General features: G+C 53.1%; 1 protein-coding gene across 2 annotated transcripts in view; it reads right to left on the reverse strand.

Moving 5' to 3' along the window:
- NEURL1B (neuralized E3 ubiquitin protein ligase 1B) overlaps nt 1–19,388 on the reverse strand; it is a 43,228-nt gene extending 23,840 nt beyond the window's left edge. For both annotated transcript variants that reach the window (XM_037745421.1, XM_017547668.2), the window contains exon 1: nt 19,202–19,388. In XM_037745421.1, the coding sequence (XP_037601349.1) occupies nt 19,202–19,232 (31 nt within the window). In that variant the 5' untranslated portion in view covers nt 19,233–19,388. The remainder of the gene's footprint in view (nt 1–19,201) is intronic.
- Nucleotides 19,389–20,557: the final 1,169 nt, after the last annotated feature.

Genomic DNA, 20,557 nt, shown 5'->3' on the forward strand with positions numbered 1-20,557 from the left:
TTTTTTGAAATGGAGTCTCGCTCTGTTGCCCAGGCTGGAGTGCAATGCCATGATCTCAGCTCACTGCAACCTCCGCCTCCTGGGTTTAAGCACTTCTTCTGCCGCAGCCTCCCGAGTAGCTGGGATTACAGGTGTGCACCACTGCACCCAGCTAATTTGTTGTATTTTTAGTAGAGACAAGATTTCGCTATGTTGGCCAGACCGGTCTTGATCCTGACCTCAAGTGATCTGCCCACCTCGGCTTCCCAAAATGCTGGGATTCCAGGTGTGAGCCACCATGCCCAGCTGGCCTTTTGGTTCTATGACAGACACTTGAATGGGAAGCAGAGTGTTGGTAAGGACGGGGTAGGGAGATGCCGGTAGCAGATCCTGGAGGGCAGGGGCTTGTCCGTGCCATCTTTGGTTTCCCAGGACTCATCAAAGTCAAAGCACACACCAGGCACTAGATAAACACCAGCTGCTGTCTGTGTCATAGTTAGCGCTTGAGCAGAACTCGGGGATTCTCTCCTCCATTAAGCCCATTTTACAGATGGGAAAACAGGCAACAGAGGGAGAGGGGTCTGCCCAAGCTCAAGGTCAGTCAGAGTCAGGAAAGAAACCCCTTTCTTGGGCTCTTCTGGCAGGCCACCCCTGATGCATGGAGGCAGAATATGCAGGTCACTTTCTTTTTTCTTGTTATTATTTTTTTAATTTTTTATTATACTTTAAGTTCTGGGGTACATGTGCAGAACGTGCAGGTTTGTTATACAGGTATACATGTTCCATGTTGGTTTGCTGCATCCATCATCAACCCGTCATCTACATTAGGTATTTCTCCTAATGCTGTTTCTCCCCCGACCCCCGAACCTCCTGGAGATCACTTTCACGCAAGAAGGGGAAGGCCCGGGGGGGTGGCTGAGCACCACCTCCCTCGGCGTTGGGCCATGGTGAAGGCCTCCGCCTTTCTACACCTCCCACCACAGTTAGTCATGGGGCACCTGCTGCCTGCCTGCCCAGTATCCATCCTTCTTTTTCTGGCTACTATGCTCCAATTTTCCTTGGGAGATCCCGCTTTCCGCCAGCTAGTGGGTCGACCTCACTCCAACTCCAGAGACTGGGGTGGCCAATCAGATGACTGCAGACTTTTTGGCTGGGGCACCCTCTTTGGCTTCTAAGCCAGGCTGAGCTGGGTTTCTGATACTAGCAACCAAAAATGTCCTGACTGATAGAATCACCACACATTCACACACTTACTCTGGGCTGGTCATGTGCCATGCATTTCATCATTTAATCCTCATAGTGTCTCTATGAGGTAGGGATTACTGTTTTATTTATTTATTTATTTATTTTTTTGAGATGGAGTCTTACTCTGTCACCCAGGCTAGAATGCAATGGCATGATCTCTGCTCACCACAACCTCTGCCTCTTGGATTCAAGTGATTCTCCTGCCTCAGCCTCCCTAGTATCTGGGACTACAGGCACATGCCACCATGACTGGCTAATTTGTTGTATTTTTAGTAGGGACGGGGTTTCACCATGTTGGCCAGGCTGGTCTTGAACTCCTAACCTCATGATCCACCTGCCTCAGACTCCCAAAGTGCTGGGATTACCCCCAGCCAGGATTACTGTTATCCATCCTCAGCATGGATGAAGAAATGGAGTTTCAGAGAGGTCAAGTCACTTGCCCAAAGTCACACAGCTGGTTTAGTTAAGGGTAGGGATGAAACCAGGGATTGAAGCCAGGTATGTGTGATCCCAGCTCTGCTTTTTTTTTTTTTTTTTTTTTTTTTTAACCATTTAACCATAGTTTCTCTACCTTTTAGAAACCAACACAAAATGGATAGAAGGGCTGGGCCATAGACCCCTAAGGTCGGAGAGGGAGGCAAGAGGCTGCCTGTTGACTTCCTTCACCCCTGGGCAGACTTGCCAGGCACCGGACTGGCACAGACAGCAGACAAAAATGTTCATTCCACTGCTCATTCATTTCTTCATCCAGTCATCCTTTCTGCAGGTCACAGACTTCCTGCCCTCAGGGAGATCTGAGTCTCTCCAGGTCAAGCAGACACATAGCTGAATGACCAATGACAACAGGCATGATAAAGACCGTCTCAGGTGATGGAACTGGGGGGATGAGGGGCCCGGAAGAGGCTGGAATAGTGGAAAGCCCACGGAGCCAGGTCTGGAGGGAGGATGGAGCAGAGGGGAATGGCAGGGGCAGAAGCAGGGGGAGGCTGGAATTTGGGGGGAGGGTAAAGTGATACGGTAGGTGTGGCAGAGGGGGTGCCAGGTTGGTGTGGTGGAGGTTGTGTCACCTCTGCAGTCACTGCCTTGCAGAGGTCAGGGCGAGGGTGCCGCAGACATCACAGGAACCAGAGGGGAAGGCCCTGAATGCCAGCCTAAGAGGCTCAGACCTCACTGCACGGGCAAGAGGGAGCTACTACAGGGCTTTCGGCAAAGCAGGACCACGGCCATGCCTGCACTGCCTGTCAGGGAGGGGCCTCCAGGGCAGCAAGGTGGGTGGACACAGAGTCAGGCTGTGGGCCATCTCAGAACCACAGGGATAAGAGAAAGCGACAGATCCCAAATGAGTGAAGAAACAGCATGCGGTGTAGACCATCGGCAGAGGCAGCTCAGAGACAGCAGAGGCCTGTGCTGTCCATGCTCTCTATGGCCTTGTGCAAGGCACTCAGCTCCTAGTGCAGCTTCCCCCAGCGCCCAGCAGGCCAAGGCCCCCTGTAGATGGCAGATCCTCCAGGAAACATTAATATGACCACAGATCAAAAGCCGTTCTGAGCGCCAGCATCCATGGGCCACTCTTACTTGATTATTTTTATCTCTCCTCCCTATCACCGTCGTTTTCCAACCTCATCTCTCAGTTGGAGAGTTTCTTTACAAAAGGGCTTGGGAATCCCAAGTAGATGTTCTTTAAGAGTGGCCTGGCAATTTAAATGAACACTGGGGTGGAGGGAAGAACTGCCTTGTTACCATAGGGGAAGTTGCCGGCAAAACCAACTATATGTTAGGATAAAATGCGGCCAAGAAACCAGCGAAGTTTACAGATTTGTTTAATCTTGATTATATGATCTGACTTCCTTCAGGGAATGAGAGATAAACACTCTTATTTTTTTCCCCCGAGACCAGAGCGCTGACGTGAGATAAAGAAAATTAGAGTTAAAAAGTTCCTAAGAGGATGTGTTATTTACACAAATTGAAGATGCTTAAGACAAAAGAAAAACAGTAAGCAATCTCAAATCGTACACCAGCATCTGCTTCAGGCTGGGTTCAGGAAAAGTGGTTTCTATAAAAAAATAGAAAAATGTGGAGGTTGGACTCCAGGGGCCCTATGGATCATCCTAGTTTGGAGATGTCTATGGCAAACCCGAACTTTATGATTGAAATTGCTGCAACAAACACGACAGCCATATGATAGAAAGTTTGGAAAAGAGAAAAATCTACCCCCTGCTGCATCTTCCCACTTTTCCCTGTGTCTACATTTTTCATTGTCCCAGTTCTGATCTCATATGAGAACCGTGGGCTGTGCCCTCACAATGTACGTTACCTGTGCTGGATTTTTTTGACACACGATTGCAGCTAATTCTTAAAACAAATCTTCAGCTACAGGATTGGTGTCTCCATTTTTCCAGGAGAAAACAAGGCTCCAGGCAGCAAAGACGCTTCCCTGCAGCTGCCAGGGGGCAGCGTTGAACTGTGACCCCTGCCTGTCTGACCCCAGGCTAGTGCTTTCCCCGCCCCCCACCTTGTCCTAACTTTCTTCATAAGTACCACTGAAGTACTCAGTAATATAAGTAGTTTTCTAACTTTCTTACCATCAGAGTGTATAGCCGATTTTGTATCCTGCTTTTTCTAACTGAACATTACATCAAAAGCATTTCCCTGCATCGCTCCCAAGCCTTCTCTGTGCTTCTTTAAAAGCTGCAGAATATTCCATCAAGGGCCAAATGTCCCCCACCGTTTACCTCCTGGCCATCACTATAGCCATTCCCCCAAATGGCCAACTCTGCAGGCGCAGAGATCCTTAGCTTCCGGCACCAGGACCAGACTCAAACAGACACCCTGTCAGTGGTAAAACCTCTTCTGTCAGGAGGAGGTCCCCAAACCATGCCAGGGACTAACTCCATGGCCCATCCTTCCATGAAAGACCAAGGCCCTGATGGCTTTTGGTGGATGCTGGCCCTGGCCAGTGAGCCACATCCCCCACTTCTCAGGGACTCTAAGAAGTGGGGGAGGTGTGGTGGTTTCTGTGAGGTGGGAACTTAGTGGAGACCTCTGCAGTTGTCCTTCTGGTTCACAGAAGGGAGAAGGGACAGCTCTGGCCAAATCCCATGGCCTTTTTTTTTTTTTTTTTGAGTTGGAGTCTTACTGTCATCCAGGCTGGAGTGCAGTGGCACAATCTCGGCTCACTTCAACTTCGACTCCTGGGTTCAAGTGATTCTCCTGCCTCCGCCTCTGGAGTAGCTGGGACTACAGGCGCACACCACCACACCCAGCTAATTTTTGTATTTTTAGTAGAGACGGGGTTTCACCATGTTGGCCAGGCTGGTCTCAAACTCCTAACCTTATGATCCACCTGCCTCAGCCTCCCAAAGTGCTGGGATTGCAGGCGTGAGCCACTGCGCCCGGCTGATCCCATGGCTTCTTTTATTTTTTCTTGAGACGGGGTCTCGCTTTGTCTCCCAGACTGAGTACAGTTCCATGATCACAGCTCACTGCACCCTCAAACTCTCGAACTCAAGTGATTCTCCCACCTCCTCCTCCCAAGTAGCTGGGACTACAGGTGTGTGTCTCCACACCTGGCTAATTTCTTTTATTTTTTTGTAGAGACAGGGTTGCTGGAGCTGGTCTCGAACTCCTGGGCTCAAGCAATCCACCCACCTCAGCTTCCCAAAGTGCTGGGATTACAGGCATGAACCACCACGCCTGGCCTAATCTCCATGGTTAATCACAGGCTGCTCCAGCCCCACCAAGACCAGAGGGGAGGGTCTTTCCAGCAGTTAGCCAAAGAAACAGTGCCCGGACTCCAAACGCATGGGCAGAGATTTGGAGGGTGGCTGATGAGTGGCTGTGGGTGGTTAGGGAGGAGGGAACTCTGCTTTGGCTGTCAGGGTCACCACTGCCCAGTCTTGGGCAAGTCTTTCTGGAAGGCAGGTAAACATAAGAACTGCTCCCTGGGTGGCTCTGAGGTTTACATCATGGGCTCTGGGCAAAAGCCTGTGCTTTGCCACTGATTTGTCTCAGAGCCTTTGAGCAAGTCACCGTAACTCTCAGAGCTGCAGTTGTGTCATCTGTAAATGGCATGTGACCTTAGACCCTGCTTGAGGCTGCCGCCAGGGCCAATGAGAACATAGAAAAATCCCAGCAGAAGTCCTGGCACATAGTAGATGTTTGATAAATAGCTATTCCCTTCTCTTCCCCATGGGAAATAACAAGTCCAACCACTGAGTAAGCCTCTCACCTCCATCTCTTTCATGTTTCCTATGTCTACATCACAGTTTGAGAGGTGGTTAAAAAGATCACAGGCTTGGAGTCAGACCTGACTTTAAATTCTGGTTTTGCTTATTTATTAGCTGTGTGATCTTGAGGTTGATATTTAGCTTCTCTGTCCCTTCCCCACAGCTCCCAAAAACCTAGAAAAGTAGGAAAAGTCATCTCTACCCTGCAAGGTTGTTGTGAGGATGACACAGAGCAAACTCATCAGACACACAGTGTGTGGCATGTAGTAGGTGCTCATTAAACCGCTGATCTCCTCCTTTAACCACCTTATTTAGTTCCTTTGACTGGGAGAGGTTTATTCCTGGGTCAGAGATGCCTACCTGTGGCAGCTGGGAAAATACATTCTGAAACATTTCTCCCGTGGAGGGCTCATAACCTTGGCCAGCAGAGGCCTCTTGAAAACCCTGGGGTTGCTTCCCCTTGGTGTCCAAGGACAGAGGCCTATTTTTAAGCCATCCCAGCAGGCATCCCAAATGTGCCTTGTGCCACCCCCTGAATGATCCTCACTCATCTCCCCAGCCCGGCCCTTCCTTTGATCTAAAAAGAGCCCAAGGAAACGGCAGTCATTGTCAGGATGGCAGGAAGCAACAGCTCCCCATACTCTGGCCCCGAGATGCCGGCTTCCAGCCTGCTGGCGTTCCGCAGATGGCATGCTGGCTGAGGTTTTCAGCAGATTCCTCTCCACCAGGAAAGGGAATTGCCAAATGGGAGAATGGTCTATTCTGCCTCTTCCTTTGAACATGAGGATTACACTGGCGTTTCGTTGAGCCTCTGCTATGTACTGGGTACATGTCTTGGTTTATTGGGTTTAATCTTCAGGAAAACCCTGCAGAGTGGGTTTTACCACCTTGATTTCCCAGATGAGGAAACTGAGGGTCTGAGAGGACCAGGCTCATGCCCATTCTTCCACCCCACCCCTTCTTCAGGGCAGCTGCCATAATCTTGGGTTGGTGGGGTGTGGGCAATGGTTCATGGACCTTGGTAGAAGCAATAAAAGCTATAGAGGCTTTCTCCCCAGAAACATACCCAAACTCCACGCACAATCTCATGTTCAACTTCAGGGGCTTCCTGGACCTGGGCCTTTATAACACACATCCTCGGACTGTAGACCTTGAGTGAGAAATGTCTGGTTCAAACAACATTTACCCAAGTCCAAAACGCAAACCAGTGCTATTGGCACTAGGAAGCTACATGGTGCTCATGTGTGGGGTGAGGGGAGCAGGCTGTGCTTTAGAGAGAGGAAAAGGCAAGGCTGGTATTTAGCAAGGCTTCCCACCATATCCAGAGGGGCCAAGATATCGGTCACCTTTGCCAACAGAGCTCCATTTTCCATCGGTTATTTATTTATTAGCTGTGTGACCTGAGGTTGATGCTTCCCTTCTCTTCCCTGTGGGAAATAACAAGTCCAACCACTGGGTAAGCCCCTCACCTCCATCTCTTTCTTGAGACAGGGTCTCAAGAAAAAAAGTGGGCTAAAAAAAAAAAACATAACCAGGCCGGGCATGGTGGCTCATGCCTGTAATCCCAGCACTTTGGGAGGCGGAGGCTGACAGATCACCTGAGGTCAGGAGTTCGAGACCAGCCTGGCCAATATGGTGAAACTGTGTCTCTGCTAAAAATATAAACATTAGCCGGGCATAGTGGGAGGCACTTGTGATCCCAGCTACTTGCGAGGCTGAGGTAGGAAAATCACTTGAACCCAGGAGGCGGAGGTTCCAATGAGCTGAGATGGTGCCATTGCACTCCAGCCTGGGCGACAGAGTGAGACTTCTATCTCAAAAAGGGGGAAAAAGAAAAGAAAAAAACATAACCAATCTTTCCTCACCTCTGCCAAATGGGGCAGTGACAGGCACTCAGGAGACAGACAGTAGCTTTACTGGGACTTTGTTCCCTGTTTCAGAGGCCTTGGTCAGCCAGCACCCCAAGGGAAAGGCACCAGTCCGCGCTGGAAACTGCCACCCTGCCCTCTTTGCTTTGCAAACACAGTCCCGACGACAGCTGCAAGGACATCCCAGAGAGAGGCCAGAGGTCATGATGCTGCGTGTGGGGAGAAAAGCCCACTCCATCCAGGCCTAAGTGGCAGACCTCTCAGCTTGAGTGGGCTCTGATGCGAGAGTTCCCAGAGAATGAGGTCATCCTGACGCCCCCTCAAAGCATGCTCAGCTGGGGCTGGGATTCCCAAGATGACTCCGACCCTCTGCCGGGCCCCTTGACTGAGGTCTCTTCTTGATAAAGGGATCCAGGAAACTCCAACTTCAGAGGCGCCGGCCAGTGAGAGGGCTAGGGCCCTGCTGCAGTGAGAGGTGGAGGGGATGTGCCCTCATTCCTTCTCGAATACATCACTTCCTCCTTCATCTGACATTTACAGAGCATCTGCTCCCGGCCAGGGCCCGCACTGGCTGCCGGGTACATGCACTGACAAGTCACATACTGTCCCTGCCCCCTCGAGCTGAGAGACCAGCCTCAAGGATAGACATATAAGCAGACCCCATGACTGCACAGGGTGGTGGCCAGGGAGGGCCAGGGCAGTGGCAACCGCTTCTCAGGGGAGCTGCTCTGCAGACTGAGGAAGTAGGGCTGGGAGGATGGTCAGGATGGGGAAGTGTGTTTCAGGCAGAGGGAACAGCACCAGCAAATGCCTGGAGATGAGAATGAGCTGAGAGCACTGGGGAACTGCAAAGATGGGGCAGAAGGGATAGGGGAGGGTGGAGTGGGAGTCAGGGACAGTATCACAAAGGGTCTTAAAGTCAATGCAGGGGAGGTTAAAGTCCTCCAGAAAGTTCTGGGGGCCACTGAAGGGTTGGGAGCAGGGAAGAAACCCCTGTGGATCCACCTCTCTGAAGAATGAGATTTAAACCCTGGGCCTTCCTTTCTTCCCTGCCGGTCAAAGTGACCCAGCGTGGCAGGAGTGAGGAAAACAGTCCAGGTTTTGAAAGTCTCTTCCAACGGCTGACACAGCCCTGCCCCTCGGCGCCTGCTTCTCCTCCTGGCAGCCTCTGGCAGCTGCCCAGTGATAAGCTGGCTGAGGTTGCCAGGCCTGCCGTTTCTCCTTCTCTTTGCTTTGAGGACAGCCACACCCCCAGCCTGGGTGGTGCCCAGAAGCCTGGCTGCACCCAACCTCAGCCCCAGGAGAGCACCTGCAGGGCCTGAAAGTCAGGATTTTTGGAGCAATAGACCTACTGGCCCCAGCTCCCTTGGAGCAATGGTGTTCTTGCTCCTTGACCGAGGACGTGTTTTTCACAACCTCAACAGTTGGGCAAAATGTTTGCTGGCCCCAGGGTCTCTCACATCCTAACCCGCAAGAAAAAAGCTAGACTATGTAAAAGTAGCTTAATCCACCTCTGGCACAGAGGGTGAGCAGTACCCTGGCTTGGTCTGAGGAAGGAAGCTTTCGCTGGGAGTGGGGCAGGGGTGGTGGTGGATGTCATCAATCAGCTTGTTTTGAGCTACTCAAAGGCCACAGTTTGGCGGAACTTGGGATGAACAATAAGCAAAAGATCTAAAAAAGGAAGCAAGTGACTGATTACAGCAGGGGGATGGAGCCCCAGGGCTGAGTGTCCCTGAGGCCTGCAAAAGAATTGGGGGTAGGGCCTGATGGAAGAGGCAGACCTCCCAGGGGACAATCCTGATGGTGCTGGAGGAGGTGACCACTACCAGACCCCCTGCCAGGGAGCAGGGCGGCTCATAGAGGTTGGGAGAGCTGCCCACAACCAGGAATTGTGGCGTGGGTGTTTGGACCCATACCTGCCTGGCTCCCAAGGCTAGGACGAAGATGCTATTACTCCTGCTGGCAAAGTGCAGAAGTCATCCCTGCAGGGAAGCGGGAGAGCACAGTGCCTGACACAACTGATGCCATCTCCTTCCAGCCACGCTTGGCTCTGAGGCCACCCAGGAAGTGACTCTGATGCGTGTCTCATCCTTCTCCAAAGATAAAGCCTTCTCTTCTCTCTCCCTCTCACCCACCACGCAGGGCTTACCCCAAATGCCTGAAGGGCCCATGAGAGCAGATGAGTGTGGACTGAGGATGCCTACAGGAGGCCCATACGGACTTCTGCTCCCTTCCCCAAGAGGTAAAGGGCTACATTCTTGGAAAGGCACACTCTGGAGCCCTGATTAGAATCTCCATCTCATGTGTCCTAAGATCTGATGATAGACAGTCCTTGGTTCACCGGGCCTCTCTATAGCCCTATGAGCCCATTTCACAAATGGGGACATTAGGCCCAGAGAGGGTAAGGGGCTGGCACAATTTCCTGAGGCAGATAAGCAGCAGGGTGAGGACTGGACACAGGTCTGAATGCAAAGCCCACGCGTGCTGTTGGTCATCACACAGAACTGCTTCACTAGACAACCAGTCACCTACCACGGGGATGTGAGGAATGGACTCCAATAGTCTAGAGCAGGACTATTTGGTCCTACCACACAGATCAATTTTGGGAGCACAGATTCCTTGCCTCCAAGGAAAAAAGGTAATGGCCACTTACAGAGTTCCCACTTTGTGCTGGGTTTGGACTTCCAGCATCTCCTATTTATTCCTCATGGCAGCCCCATGAGGGAGGAAGGGGCTGTCATTATCCCCATTCTAAAGACGAGGACAGGGCAGCTCCGGGAGGTACAGAATTGCACAGGATCATACAGCTTAGAGACAGTGGAGCTGAGATTCAGACTTGGGACTGCCTCTAAACCAATCCTCTTTCCACCACCTCTCTTGAGATCCCAGCAAAAGACCTCATTTGTTATCACCTTGCGACCTTGTGCCAGGCTGTGGTCCTCAGTAACCCCATCTGCCAAATGGGAGCTGGGACAGGGGATTCTGGTCCTGGGAACAGACCCCTGAGTGACTGCAGGGCTGAAGTTCCTGCAGAGACGTGGAAATTCCACTCTGCCACATCCTGCCCTTGAATGGCCCCAAGCCTTAAGGGAAGGGAAGCTTTTCTGAGGTGTGGAGATCTGCTTGTTCGGACTGGAAAGTTACCCAGCAGACCTGGCCGTGGAGACACTGAGTACACTGCTGACCCGTCTCATAAATCCATCATCCTTGTGGCAAAAGGAAAGAAAACACGTGCCCGAGGGACGCAATTGTGATATAAACAATGTGTAATGTTGAAGATGTAAACGAAATACACTGTTTAATAGCTGTGGGCATTCTGCCAAGTGCCAATACTGCCCAGGACACCTCCACCCCACCCATTTCCCTGAATAGCTTACTCATTAAAGAACTTACCCCCTGCCCAGAGGTGAGGCTAGAGGCCAGCTCTGGGCTGCTTTGAGTTCTCGTAATAAGATGAAGGGAGAAGAAGGGATGAGTGGGCTGGGCCTGCTGTCCAGGGATGGCTGTCCCAAACTCTGGTCAGAAACACCTGCTACTGTCTGAAAGTTCTGAGGCTGGGCAGACACAGGGATGTAAGAGACCTGGGCTGTGGCAGGTGGTGTCATCGTTCTGTGCCTTATATATCCTGATCGATAGAGTGTGGCTAAACCCTCCACCACGCAGAACTGAAAGGGGGATTGTCTAAGTGAACGATGTGAAGGGCGCCGGGCACGGTGGCTCACGCCTGTTATCCCAGCATTTCAGGAGGCCGAGGCAGGTGGATCACCTGAGGTCAGGAGTTCGAGGCCAGGCTGGCCAACATGGTGAAACCCCATCTCTACTAAAAATACAAAAAGTTAGCCGGGCCTGGTAGCAGGCGCCTGTAGTCCCAGCGACTCGGGAGGCTGAAGCAGAAGAATCACTTGAACCTGGAAGATGAAGGCTGCAGTGAGCCGAGATCGTGCTGCTGCACTCCAGCCTGGGTAACAGAGCAAGACTCTGTCTCAAAAACATGAAAAAAAGATGTGAAGGGCTCTGCAGGCATTCGGCAGATGGGCACTGGAAAGCATTCCCTGGAAGACCCCAGGGTCAAAAGGTGTCTTCGTGGATAATTCATCTGGGATGCATTGGACGCTCCAGGGCCTCTGTGAGAACCATGTCAAGTCCCAGCTGGACTAAACACCTGTGCACTCCAGAGACAGGCATGCTCTCCCCGCTTTCCAGCTCCAGACAGTTCCCACAGTTAGAAAGTTCCTCCTTCGGCTGAATTGGAATCTGCTCTCCTATGATGTCTATACACTGGTCATGACTGCATTGGGTCCACAGTGCCCCCCTTCCCCTTCAGGTCCGCAGGCAGCTCTCGGGCCAGCACGGTCCCCCAGGCTATGTTGCTGGAGACTGTGCCTCCCTGGGGATGGCATGGCCTTGGTTTTGCTGCCCAGAAAGACCTCAGGGCATCAGCTTTCCCCTGACCTGCCTTGGCAGGGAGTTGAGATCCGCATGCCAGACCTTGGGTACTCTCTGCTGGGAATCCTCATAGTGAATCCACAGCTGCCTGGAGAGTGCCCCCACCCTGCCATGCCTAGAGACAAACAAAACTAAAACAACTAGGTGAGCAATTAGAAATGAATCTGCCAAGATTTCTAAATGCTTACAGATTTCTGCTAACTACGATGAAGGCTTCCAGTGCAAAAGGGAAATGTCCCCCATGTGGAGGGTCCCCATGGCCCTCCATTCCCTTCCACGCTGACGTTCCTTCCCTCTAGCTGGAATCAAGTTGGACTGCTTGCGCTGTGCTCTTTGGGGAAGTTCCCTTCCTTCTGTGTGCCTATGTTCTCCCGAGAGTTGGGGCACTAATAATAGGAGCCCTCTCACAGGGCCTGTCCTGATAGGCAGGCACACACCTGCTGAGAACGCCGTCTGGCACAGACGGGCTACGTGATACAAGTTAGGGGTTATTATTATGCTTTTGTGTCTGTCTCCCTTGAGAGCACCCAATCCTAAACTCAGCGTGGAGCAGGGACTCATCTCCCAGTGAATACATAATCCTAGCAGGTGCTACGTATGAGCACTTACTATCTGCTGGACGCTTGGCATTCCTGAGAGGTAACATCACTCTCCCCTTTCCACAGAAGAGGAAACCAAGGCTTAGAGAGGTTAGGTCACTTGTCTGGCTAACAAGGAGTGAGGCCCAGACTCAGACCTGAGAAGGAAGGACCCCAGCCTGTGCGGTTACTCTGCTGCTGGGGGCACAGCATGGGGACAGGACGCTCCTCACCTGCAGGAAAGATGCAGGCCTGGATGACAAAGGGCTCTCGCCCTCGCCTGGGCCCTTACTCACTGACTGGTGGGGGCTGCCTGGAGGTCCAGGAGGGGGAAAGGGTCTGCAAGCACCCTGGGCCCAGGGAAGATGTTGGGGGCACTGTGATGCTTGCCAAGGGGTCTTGGGGTGGCAGCATGGGCCAGTTTTTACCAGGCAGACCAGTCAGGGGCCTGAGTCTTAGTTGGGCAGGAAGAAGGAGCACAGAACTCAAGCCCACCCCTTCCCCTCTCGGGCAAGATTCCCAGAGGCCACATCCAGCTTTTGAGTTCCAGAGTCTACAGGCCTAGGGTGAGGTGGGCAGGGGTAGGGGGCTTCTCCAGGTGCGGCTTTATTTTGGATGCTGTGGACAGAAGTAATTCATCTTCAGAGGGCAAAGGGGGTGCACTTGCAAGAAGGGTGGGGCTCAGGTGCTCAGGATGAGGACAAGGGGCAGCAGCAAGTCGGCAAGAGAAGCCCCCGGAGTCCCCAGGGTGCAGTGGCCGTGGGATGGAGGGGAAGGGGTGTGGAGCTCATCATGCCTGCGATCCAATTCGCTCTGCTACCTCCTGGCCACGTGAACCAGGCAGATCTCGCTACCCCTCTGAGCCTCAGTTTCCCCTTCTGTGACATGAGAAGACTGCCTTGCAAGGCTCTCACGATGGCTTTAATGGGATGGAACAGATAAAGGGCCAGGCGCAGGGCAGGTGTGCAGAAGCTCAGACCCACCCCACAACGCTGCCCAGGTGGGCGCATGCTACCTGCTAGGCGGCGACCTGGCGCCCTCCCTCTTCCCTCTCTGCTTTAAGCTTTAACCACACACCTGGCTTCTGGGCTTCTATTTTAAGCCCTCAGAGAGCACCACGAGTACAGAAAGCCCTTTGGTCCAAAAAAGGGGCAGAGCTGACTCTTCTCCGTGGGAGAGATTTAACAGCCTGTTCTGAGTGGCCCTTGAGGTCCAGCCCAGGGAAAATGCAACGCCCCTGCTGGCAAACACAGCACATTATCCCGGTTGGGAGTGTGGCAGCTGAGAAATCGAAGCCTCCTGACTGCAGCCCGCTCTGCAAGAAGCCTTCTCCTACCTCAGGTCCCCCCCTCCAGCCTTTCCCACTGCTGTGACCTCACATCCCATCCCCATTTGCACTGGGGTCCTCAGAACTCCACAGCTCCCCACACCTGGCTGTTCTCCCTCCCTTAGGCCTTTGCACATGGTGCCCTGACAGCCTTTCTCACTCCCTTCTCCTAGCTGATGTCTCTTCTTTCTGGTCTCAGCTAGACAGAGAGCACCTCCTCCAGGAAGCCTCCCCTGCATCTTCTTCTGGCGTCTCGCAACCCCCTGAACTCCCCCACCACCTTGTACTGTTCACTGCTGCATCCTTGTGGGTCTCTCCTGCTAGAACTTGAGTCCCTCAACCCAGGCTGTGTTCCGCTGCCCAGCATGGACCCTGGCTGGAGGCTTGGTGAACACAGAAGAACTGTAAATGCAACCCACCAGGCAGCTCCTTCTCAGCAGAAATCAATGTTCAGGAAAGAGCCCAAGGAACCCTTGGGAATTGCTGTCAGTGCATAGGAAAGGGGCATCTCCTCATCTTCAGCCCCGTGGTTGGAGGATTGCAGTCACCTGGGGCAGGGCATTCAAGGCAAGCAGTGAAGGGCATCTGTCAGCCAGCCCTGTGCAGGGACCCCTAGGATCAGGCCTGAGGCCTCTCTTCCCAGAACCACGATGGCTACCGTCCTGGGCATGCGTTGAACACCCACTTTCTCTATTCCATGTAATTCTCATCCCCACCAACCGTGAAGGAGCTACCCCTGGTCCCCCTGTTTCACGGTGAGGAAACAGGCACAGAGAGGTCATGCCACTGGGAATTGGCTGAGCTGAAATTTGAACCCAGGCAGCTTGACTGCAAGATCTGAGTCTAACACCACAACACCAGCTTTGCACTGCAGTAGGCCAGGCCCTTCCAACTCTCAATGAATCCCGCTGCCACCCAGGGAGAGAAATGGATTTTACATGGCGACACACACAACACACATGCATCTCACACACGCCCGCATGCGCAACTGAAGCAAAAGTTTATGAAGCAAAAATACGCTTACTATATCAATGCACCAGACTTTAAAATTCTCTGTGATTAAAGATTTTTTTACAGCTGGCCGCCACCCACGGTGGTGAGACCACAGGGTCTGGTGGCCAGGCCTTGCTGGGAGTGTTGGGTGCTGACCTTCCATCTGAGTCACAGGGTGGCAGTACTTTGTGCTCTCTAGTGATGTAACCAACTGAGTGTCCCATTCTGTTAGAGCATGTTGGCCCCTTCCACTAGGGCCAGCTTATGAGGGTAGCAAGCCATTCTGATTCTCCAGAATCACTGATACAGGTGGTTCTTAATGACCTCGTGGGATGGGGGGAAGATGGAGCAAGACAAGCAAGGAAAGCCCAGCTGAACGTGAAGCTGTGACTGAGAAAGGAGGAGGAGAGAGAGAGAGAAAGAGAGAAGGGAGTATCACTCCATGAGCCATCCATGCAGTATTGCCATGGCTGGACGGAGTGTGACAAGGGTCACTGTCCTCCCAAGAGCTGAGAAAGTCCAGATCCAGGGAAAACAGTGGCTGCCAGGCCCCGGGAGCTTCACTACCCACGGCTCAGATAGGAAGCCAGGGAGCAGCAGATGTGTCCGGGTATGCCCAGCACCCACATGGCCCCTTATCTGGGGCTCTGCAAGGCAGGGTGTCAGAGTGTCTGGGGTAGGCGAGCGCATCTTTGTCTGGGTGCAGTACTTGTAGACTGTCCACGTAGGTGAGGGGAGACTGCTTCTCTCCTGACTCTGTGTGCTTGACCTCCCTGAGCCTCCACTTGCTACCCTGTAAAATGGGGATAAATATAGTCCCTCCAAAGGGTTGTTAGGAGGATTTCAAATAGATACTGTGGGTAAAGCCCTTGACAAAGGGCCTGGTATAAAGCGGGATGAACACACTTCCCTCGCTCCAAAGCTCCAGGATGCCCGGTTATTGGGCTAGGATGAAAAAGCTGTTGGTTTGGTCAAGCGTGGGCCAACTTAATGATTAAACCCAACCTGTAGTTTGAATTTAGTCTATTCTCCAGCCAGAGCTGCGGGTGAGCCCCAGGGGCGAGAGGGAAGGGACTGAAATGTGCCTTAGGAGAAGGGGCTGAGTCCCTCCCCCACCTCCCCTACCCTCATCCTGGAATGCTGGCCTCCCCCATCCCCACCTGCTTACACTTTTTTTCCTTCTTCAAAAACCTAGATTAAGGCTAAGGGAGTCGAGAGAGAAGGAATACATGGCTTTAGGAGTCAGGCAGGTCTCAGCCTCCTAAGCCCAGCTTTGCCACTGCCTAACTGTAGGCAAAGGGTCTTAATCTCTTTAAAATGGAGGAAAGTGGCACCTTACTTTGCAAGGGTGAGTTGCAGCTGGAAAGAGAACATAGAGCACACAGTAGGAGCTTAGTAGATATGAGAGCCTGTGCGGCACAGTTCTGTTTAAAGGGCATTCCTCTGAATATGCTGATGCACTTTGCAAGAGCTGCTGCAAGGCTTCCACAATCCATCATAAAGAACCTTCCCTTTCTCTGGCATTTCCTTATTGTACAGTGTAGCCTGCCACGTGCATGGTGGGGAATCCAATAAATGTTATCTAGATCAGGGGCTGGGAGGCCACAGCATGTCGGAATAAGAATGCAGGACTTTGGAGCAAAATTAACCTAGATGGCAATCCCAGTTCTGCCAGCTGGGTGAACTGTGTGGGCTGGGACAAGCCACTCTGCCTCTCTGAGTCTTGGTTTCTCAACTGTAATATGGGGATGAGAATGCCTACATTGCAGGGATGTTCTTCCATTCACTCAGCATGCACTTACGGAACATTTACTATGTACTGGCCACTGCTCCAGGTGCTGAACGTACAGCATTGAATAAAACAGACAAAATCTCCCTGGGGGAGACAGACAAGAAACTGCTGACGACACATACAGCGTGTCACATGCTGATACATGCTAAAGAGAAACTTAAAGCAGGGTGGAAGGAGTGAGATGGGGCTGGGGGCAACAGCAGGCCCCTCATTCAAGCAGAGACCCCCAAGGAAGCCTGGTGGGAGCCACCGGGAGATGGGGAGAAGAATGTGCCCGGGAGAGGGATCAGGAAGTGCAGAAGCCTTGAGGAGAAGCATGCTTGGCGTGTAAATGAAGCCACATATGCAGGAAGCCTGGCATGGAATCCAGGTGCTCAGCAAATGCCAGCTCTCTATTTCAAGTCCCGCAGAAAGAACCCCACGCATGTGTCCTTTTCCTGAGAACGAAAGCACAAGGATTCTACAGGGCAAGACAGTGCCAAGTATTCCTTCAGCCTAAGATTCAGGCAACATTTGAGCTCCACCACCAGTGTTTGAACTCTTGCCAGGCACCAATGTCTGGAATGGGCCACCAGGGATACAAGATGATCAAGACAAGGGCTCTGTCCTCAGGGAACCCCAAAGAGTCACAGAGACAGGCAATGACAGTGCAGTCATTTCAACAATGAACAGGCAGAGACTTAAGATATCCAGGTAGCAGAGCAAAGGATGAGATTGTGGGTGGTCAGGGAAGGCTTCCTGGAGGAAGTGACGACAACGACAACTGAATTTTGAAAGACAGACAAGAAAGGACAGTCCAGGCGTGGGGACCATCACATGCCAAGTACAGAAGTATAAAAAATAGCACAGGGTGTGCAAGAAACTCTACTGGTAGGTTGGAAAACAATAAACGGTCCTTCATATTCTTGGCACCTGCCACCCAATGTGACTCAGGAATTTCAGTTCTGACCCCTTCCTCAAACTCAATGCAAGCATCAAGCGCCAGAGGAGAGTCTGAATTCCCCATACTTAGACACCGCAGTGGGTAACCAACCTTAACTGCAGGTTCCCAGCCTAGGGTGGCCCAGCCCTCAGAGAGAGGGTTGAGAGGGATGGAGAATACATAAATCTCCAGCTATATTTAGCCTGCCTGGCGTGTGTCTGTCCCTTTATGCACCCCAAGGCTGACCCACAGGTGGCAGAATGGCTTTTTACTAGAGTAGTATAAACATTTTTTAAATTAAGAAACTGAGCAAAGGGGCCTGTGCTGAGGTGCCTCATCTCAGAGTCTTTGTGGCAAGAATATCTGCTGCCCTATTTGCCAACATCCACAAATATCTCCTGACCCACGGGTGGGTTCTCCCCAAACCTAGCAATAGCCCTGTCCACAGGAGGTGGAGGCCACCCTCTAGTAAGCAGACCTGGGTTCTAATCCCACCTCTGCCACTGACTAGCTGGTGACTCTATTGGTGACTTCACCTTTCTGAGAATTTGAACGTTTGAGTGCAGCTGCTCAGGGGCTTGTAAAGTCGGAGTGGGCTCGTCTTCCATAAGCTGACCCTGGGAATCCTGGGCTCAGCTCTGTCCATTTCAACCCACTCCAGGGGCAGTTATTCTTTAACTGCATGCCATGCCTAGAAGGGAGAGCTATACGGGAGTGTTACAGCAGAGATGGGGTGAGATGTCTCTCTGCTAGAACCTCACACTAAATTAACCTCACAGCTGACTTGCTTCCCCACAGAGCGAGGCTGTATGCTTTAAACACACACACACACCCCTCTCACCTTTTGCTCAAGGGATGCTACAAAGGCCCAGCCTTAAGACAAAATACTTCCAAAGACCTGGGCGAGTGAGCGGAGGGAAGGCAGACAGACACAGGTCCCACTCCAGATTCTCCCACTACTGGCTGTGTGACCTTGGGTGAGTCATTTCACCTCTTCTGACACTCAATTTCTTTATTTGTAAAACTGGGATACACATCTTTATCGCGAAGCTTCTTTGCATACCGAGCTGGGGTATGCAAAGTGCTGGGCACTGAGCCTCCACGGGCGCGCGCGGGCGCGGGACCGCTAATCTGTTCCCACAATTACCAGGTATTTTCCATAAGGCCTCCTCCTATCCCGTTACCCTGCTCCGGATCGCCTTACTCTGGTCGCAGAAATTCTGGGGTGATTTTAACGCAATCTGCAGCAGCGACTCCGAGGGGGCGAAGGAGTCCCCAGTGGGGCGGACACCAGAGGGGGGGCGCAACCGGGGTGCGCGTGGGAACGTGGCCAAAGCAAGGCAGCATGTGCCGCGGGGGCGCTGGGAGGCTGGAAACTGGGGTGCCCCTGCGAGCACCCCTCACTCTCAGCAGCTGCAGTCTCGGCACCACGGGTGGCTTCTGGCCGTCGGAAGCCCGGGCGAGCCCGGCTCCAGTAACCCCCACCCAGGTCGCCTTGAGCTCGCTCATCAGCGCCCTCGGGCTGGAACAAAGGCGAGGGGGCGCGCGGCATCGCCCCATCTGCCCTTTTTGCGCATCTGGCCAAAGCCTGGAGAATGAGGACTGGGGTCCCCAAGGTAACCAGGACGCGGTACCCGCCCTCCCGGAGCGCAAAGCCCAGCCGCTGGGCGCGCGCCGAGCTGGGATCCGGGAGGTAGCAGAGACTCCAGCCTGCTGCACGCCGAGGGCTCCAAGGGGCGTGGGGTGGCTCTCCAGGAGTCACCCAGCGGGTTCCCGGAGGAGAGAAACCCGGTGCCCGCCTCCCGAGCAGGGCTCCCCGGCTTACCTGGCAGGGTCCGGTGCACCGTGTTGCCCATCGCTGCGTCTGGCGCGGCGTTGGCGGCGGCGCGCTCTGGGCGCAAGGAGGCTAATTACGCGGCGGGTCAGGGACCAGGACCCGGGTCGACGCTCCGGGGCATCGCCGCTGCACGGGCGAGCCGGCGGGCGGCAGCTAGGGCGGGAGCCTGCAGGGAGGCGGCGGCGGCGCCTGCGGGAGGAGGAGGAGGAGCCACCGGCCCGGGCCCGCCGGCTCCGCCCCCGCCTCCCACCGCCTTCAACAGTGCAGGGGCGGGGCCGCGGCCGCCGCATCTTTTGAAAGTTTGCACCAGGCGGCGGGAGAAGCACAGCCAAGACTCCCGCCCTCGCCGCTCCCGCGCCCGGGCCGGGAAGGCGCGCAGGGCAGCTGGGTGCCCTCGGGTGCCAGGATCGGCAGTCTGCTGGCCTGTCACCCATTTGTTCCAACACTCTGAGAAGGCCTACTGTGTGCCAGGCCCTCTTCCAGGCGTGGGACCCCTGCCGGCCAAATCCTAGCCCCGGCAGATCTCTTTGGAGAGTGCTTCGGCCTCGGGGGGACTTACACGCAGGCGGAAGGGCGCCTGTGACCGTGTAAAGGGCTCGGAGACAGTACACCCAGGTTTTCCGGGTTTGGGTGGAGTCTTTTCTACCCCCTAGGCCATGTGCTGAGGAACAGAAGACACCTAGTGTCCAAAGATTGGGAAGAGGAAACCATATTCATTAATTTATTCGATTGTTCATTAAAATATTTACTGAGCACATCCAGGCACTGTGCTGGGCCGGGCAGATACAGACAAGGCCCCCACTGCCCTGGAGATGGCTTGCTGAAGCTAGCAATAACAAGCAATTAAGATCACATTATATAATAATCAAAGCCAGCAAGAAAATAAAACAGATCCCAGCAGAGTGATGGGATGACATTGTTTGGGGGCTTAGGGAGAATCTGGGGTATGGGCATGTAAGCTCCATCTGATGGACTGGAAGGCATCGGACATGGAAGAGATGAGAAGAGGGGTAGGAGGCACCCCCATTCAGGTACCTGGAGCACACTCAGTGAGACGTGCAGTCGCGGTGCCCTTCTCAGCCTCCACTTCACGGACTGGAACACTGAGGCCCAGGAAGTGCAATTACTTGCCCGAGAAGACCCAATTCCAAATAAGCTGTTTTTTCAGTTTTATTTTCCAGGCTCTTGTATCCCGTGAATACCTTATGAAATATGTATTATTACTTCCATTTCACAGATAGGGAAATTGAGGCTCTGAGAGTGTAAGAGAGGTGCCCAAGATCTTCCAATGGTGCAGGGCAAAGCTAGCCTGAAGCTATGTGAATAAAAGTGGGGTATTCAGGA

Source organism: Cebus imitator, unplaced genomic scaffold (genome assembly GCF_001604975.1).
Source record: "Cebus imitator isolate Cc_AM_T3 unplaced genomic scaffold, Cebus_imitator-1.0 Scaffold200, whole genome shotgun sequence".
Lineage (NCBI taxonomy): Eukaryota > Metazoa > Chordata > Mammalia > Primates > Cebidae > Cebus > Cebus imitator.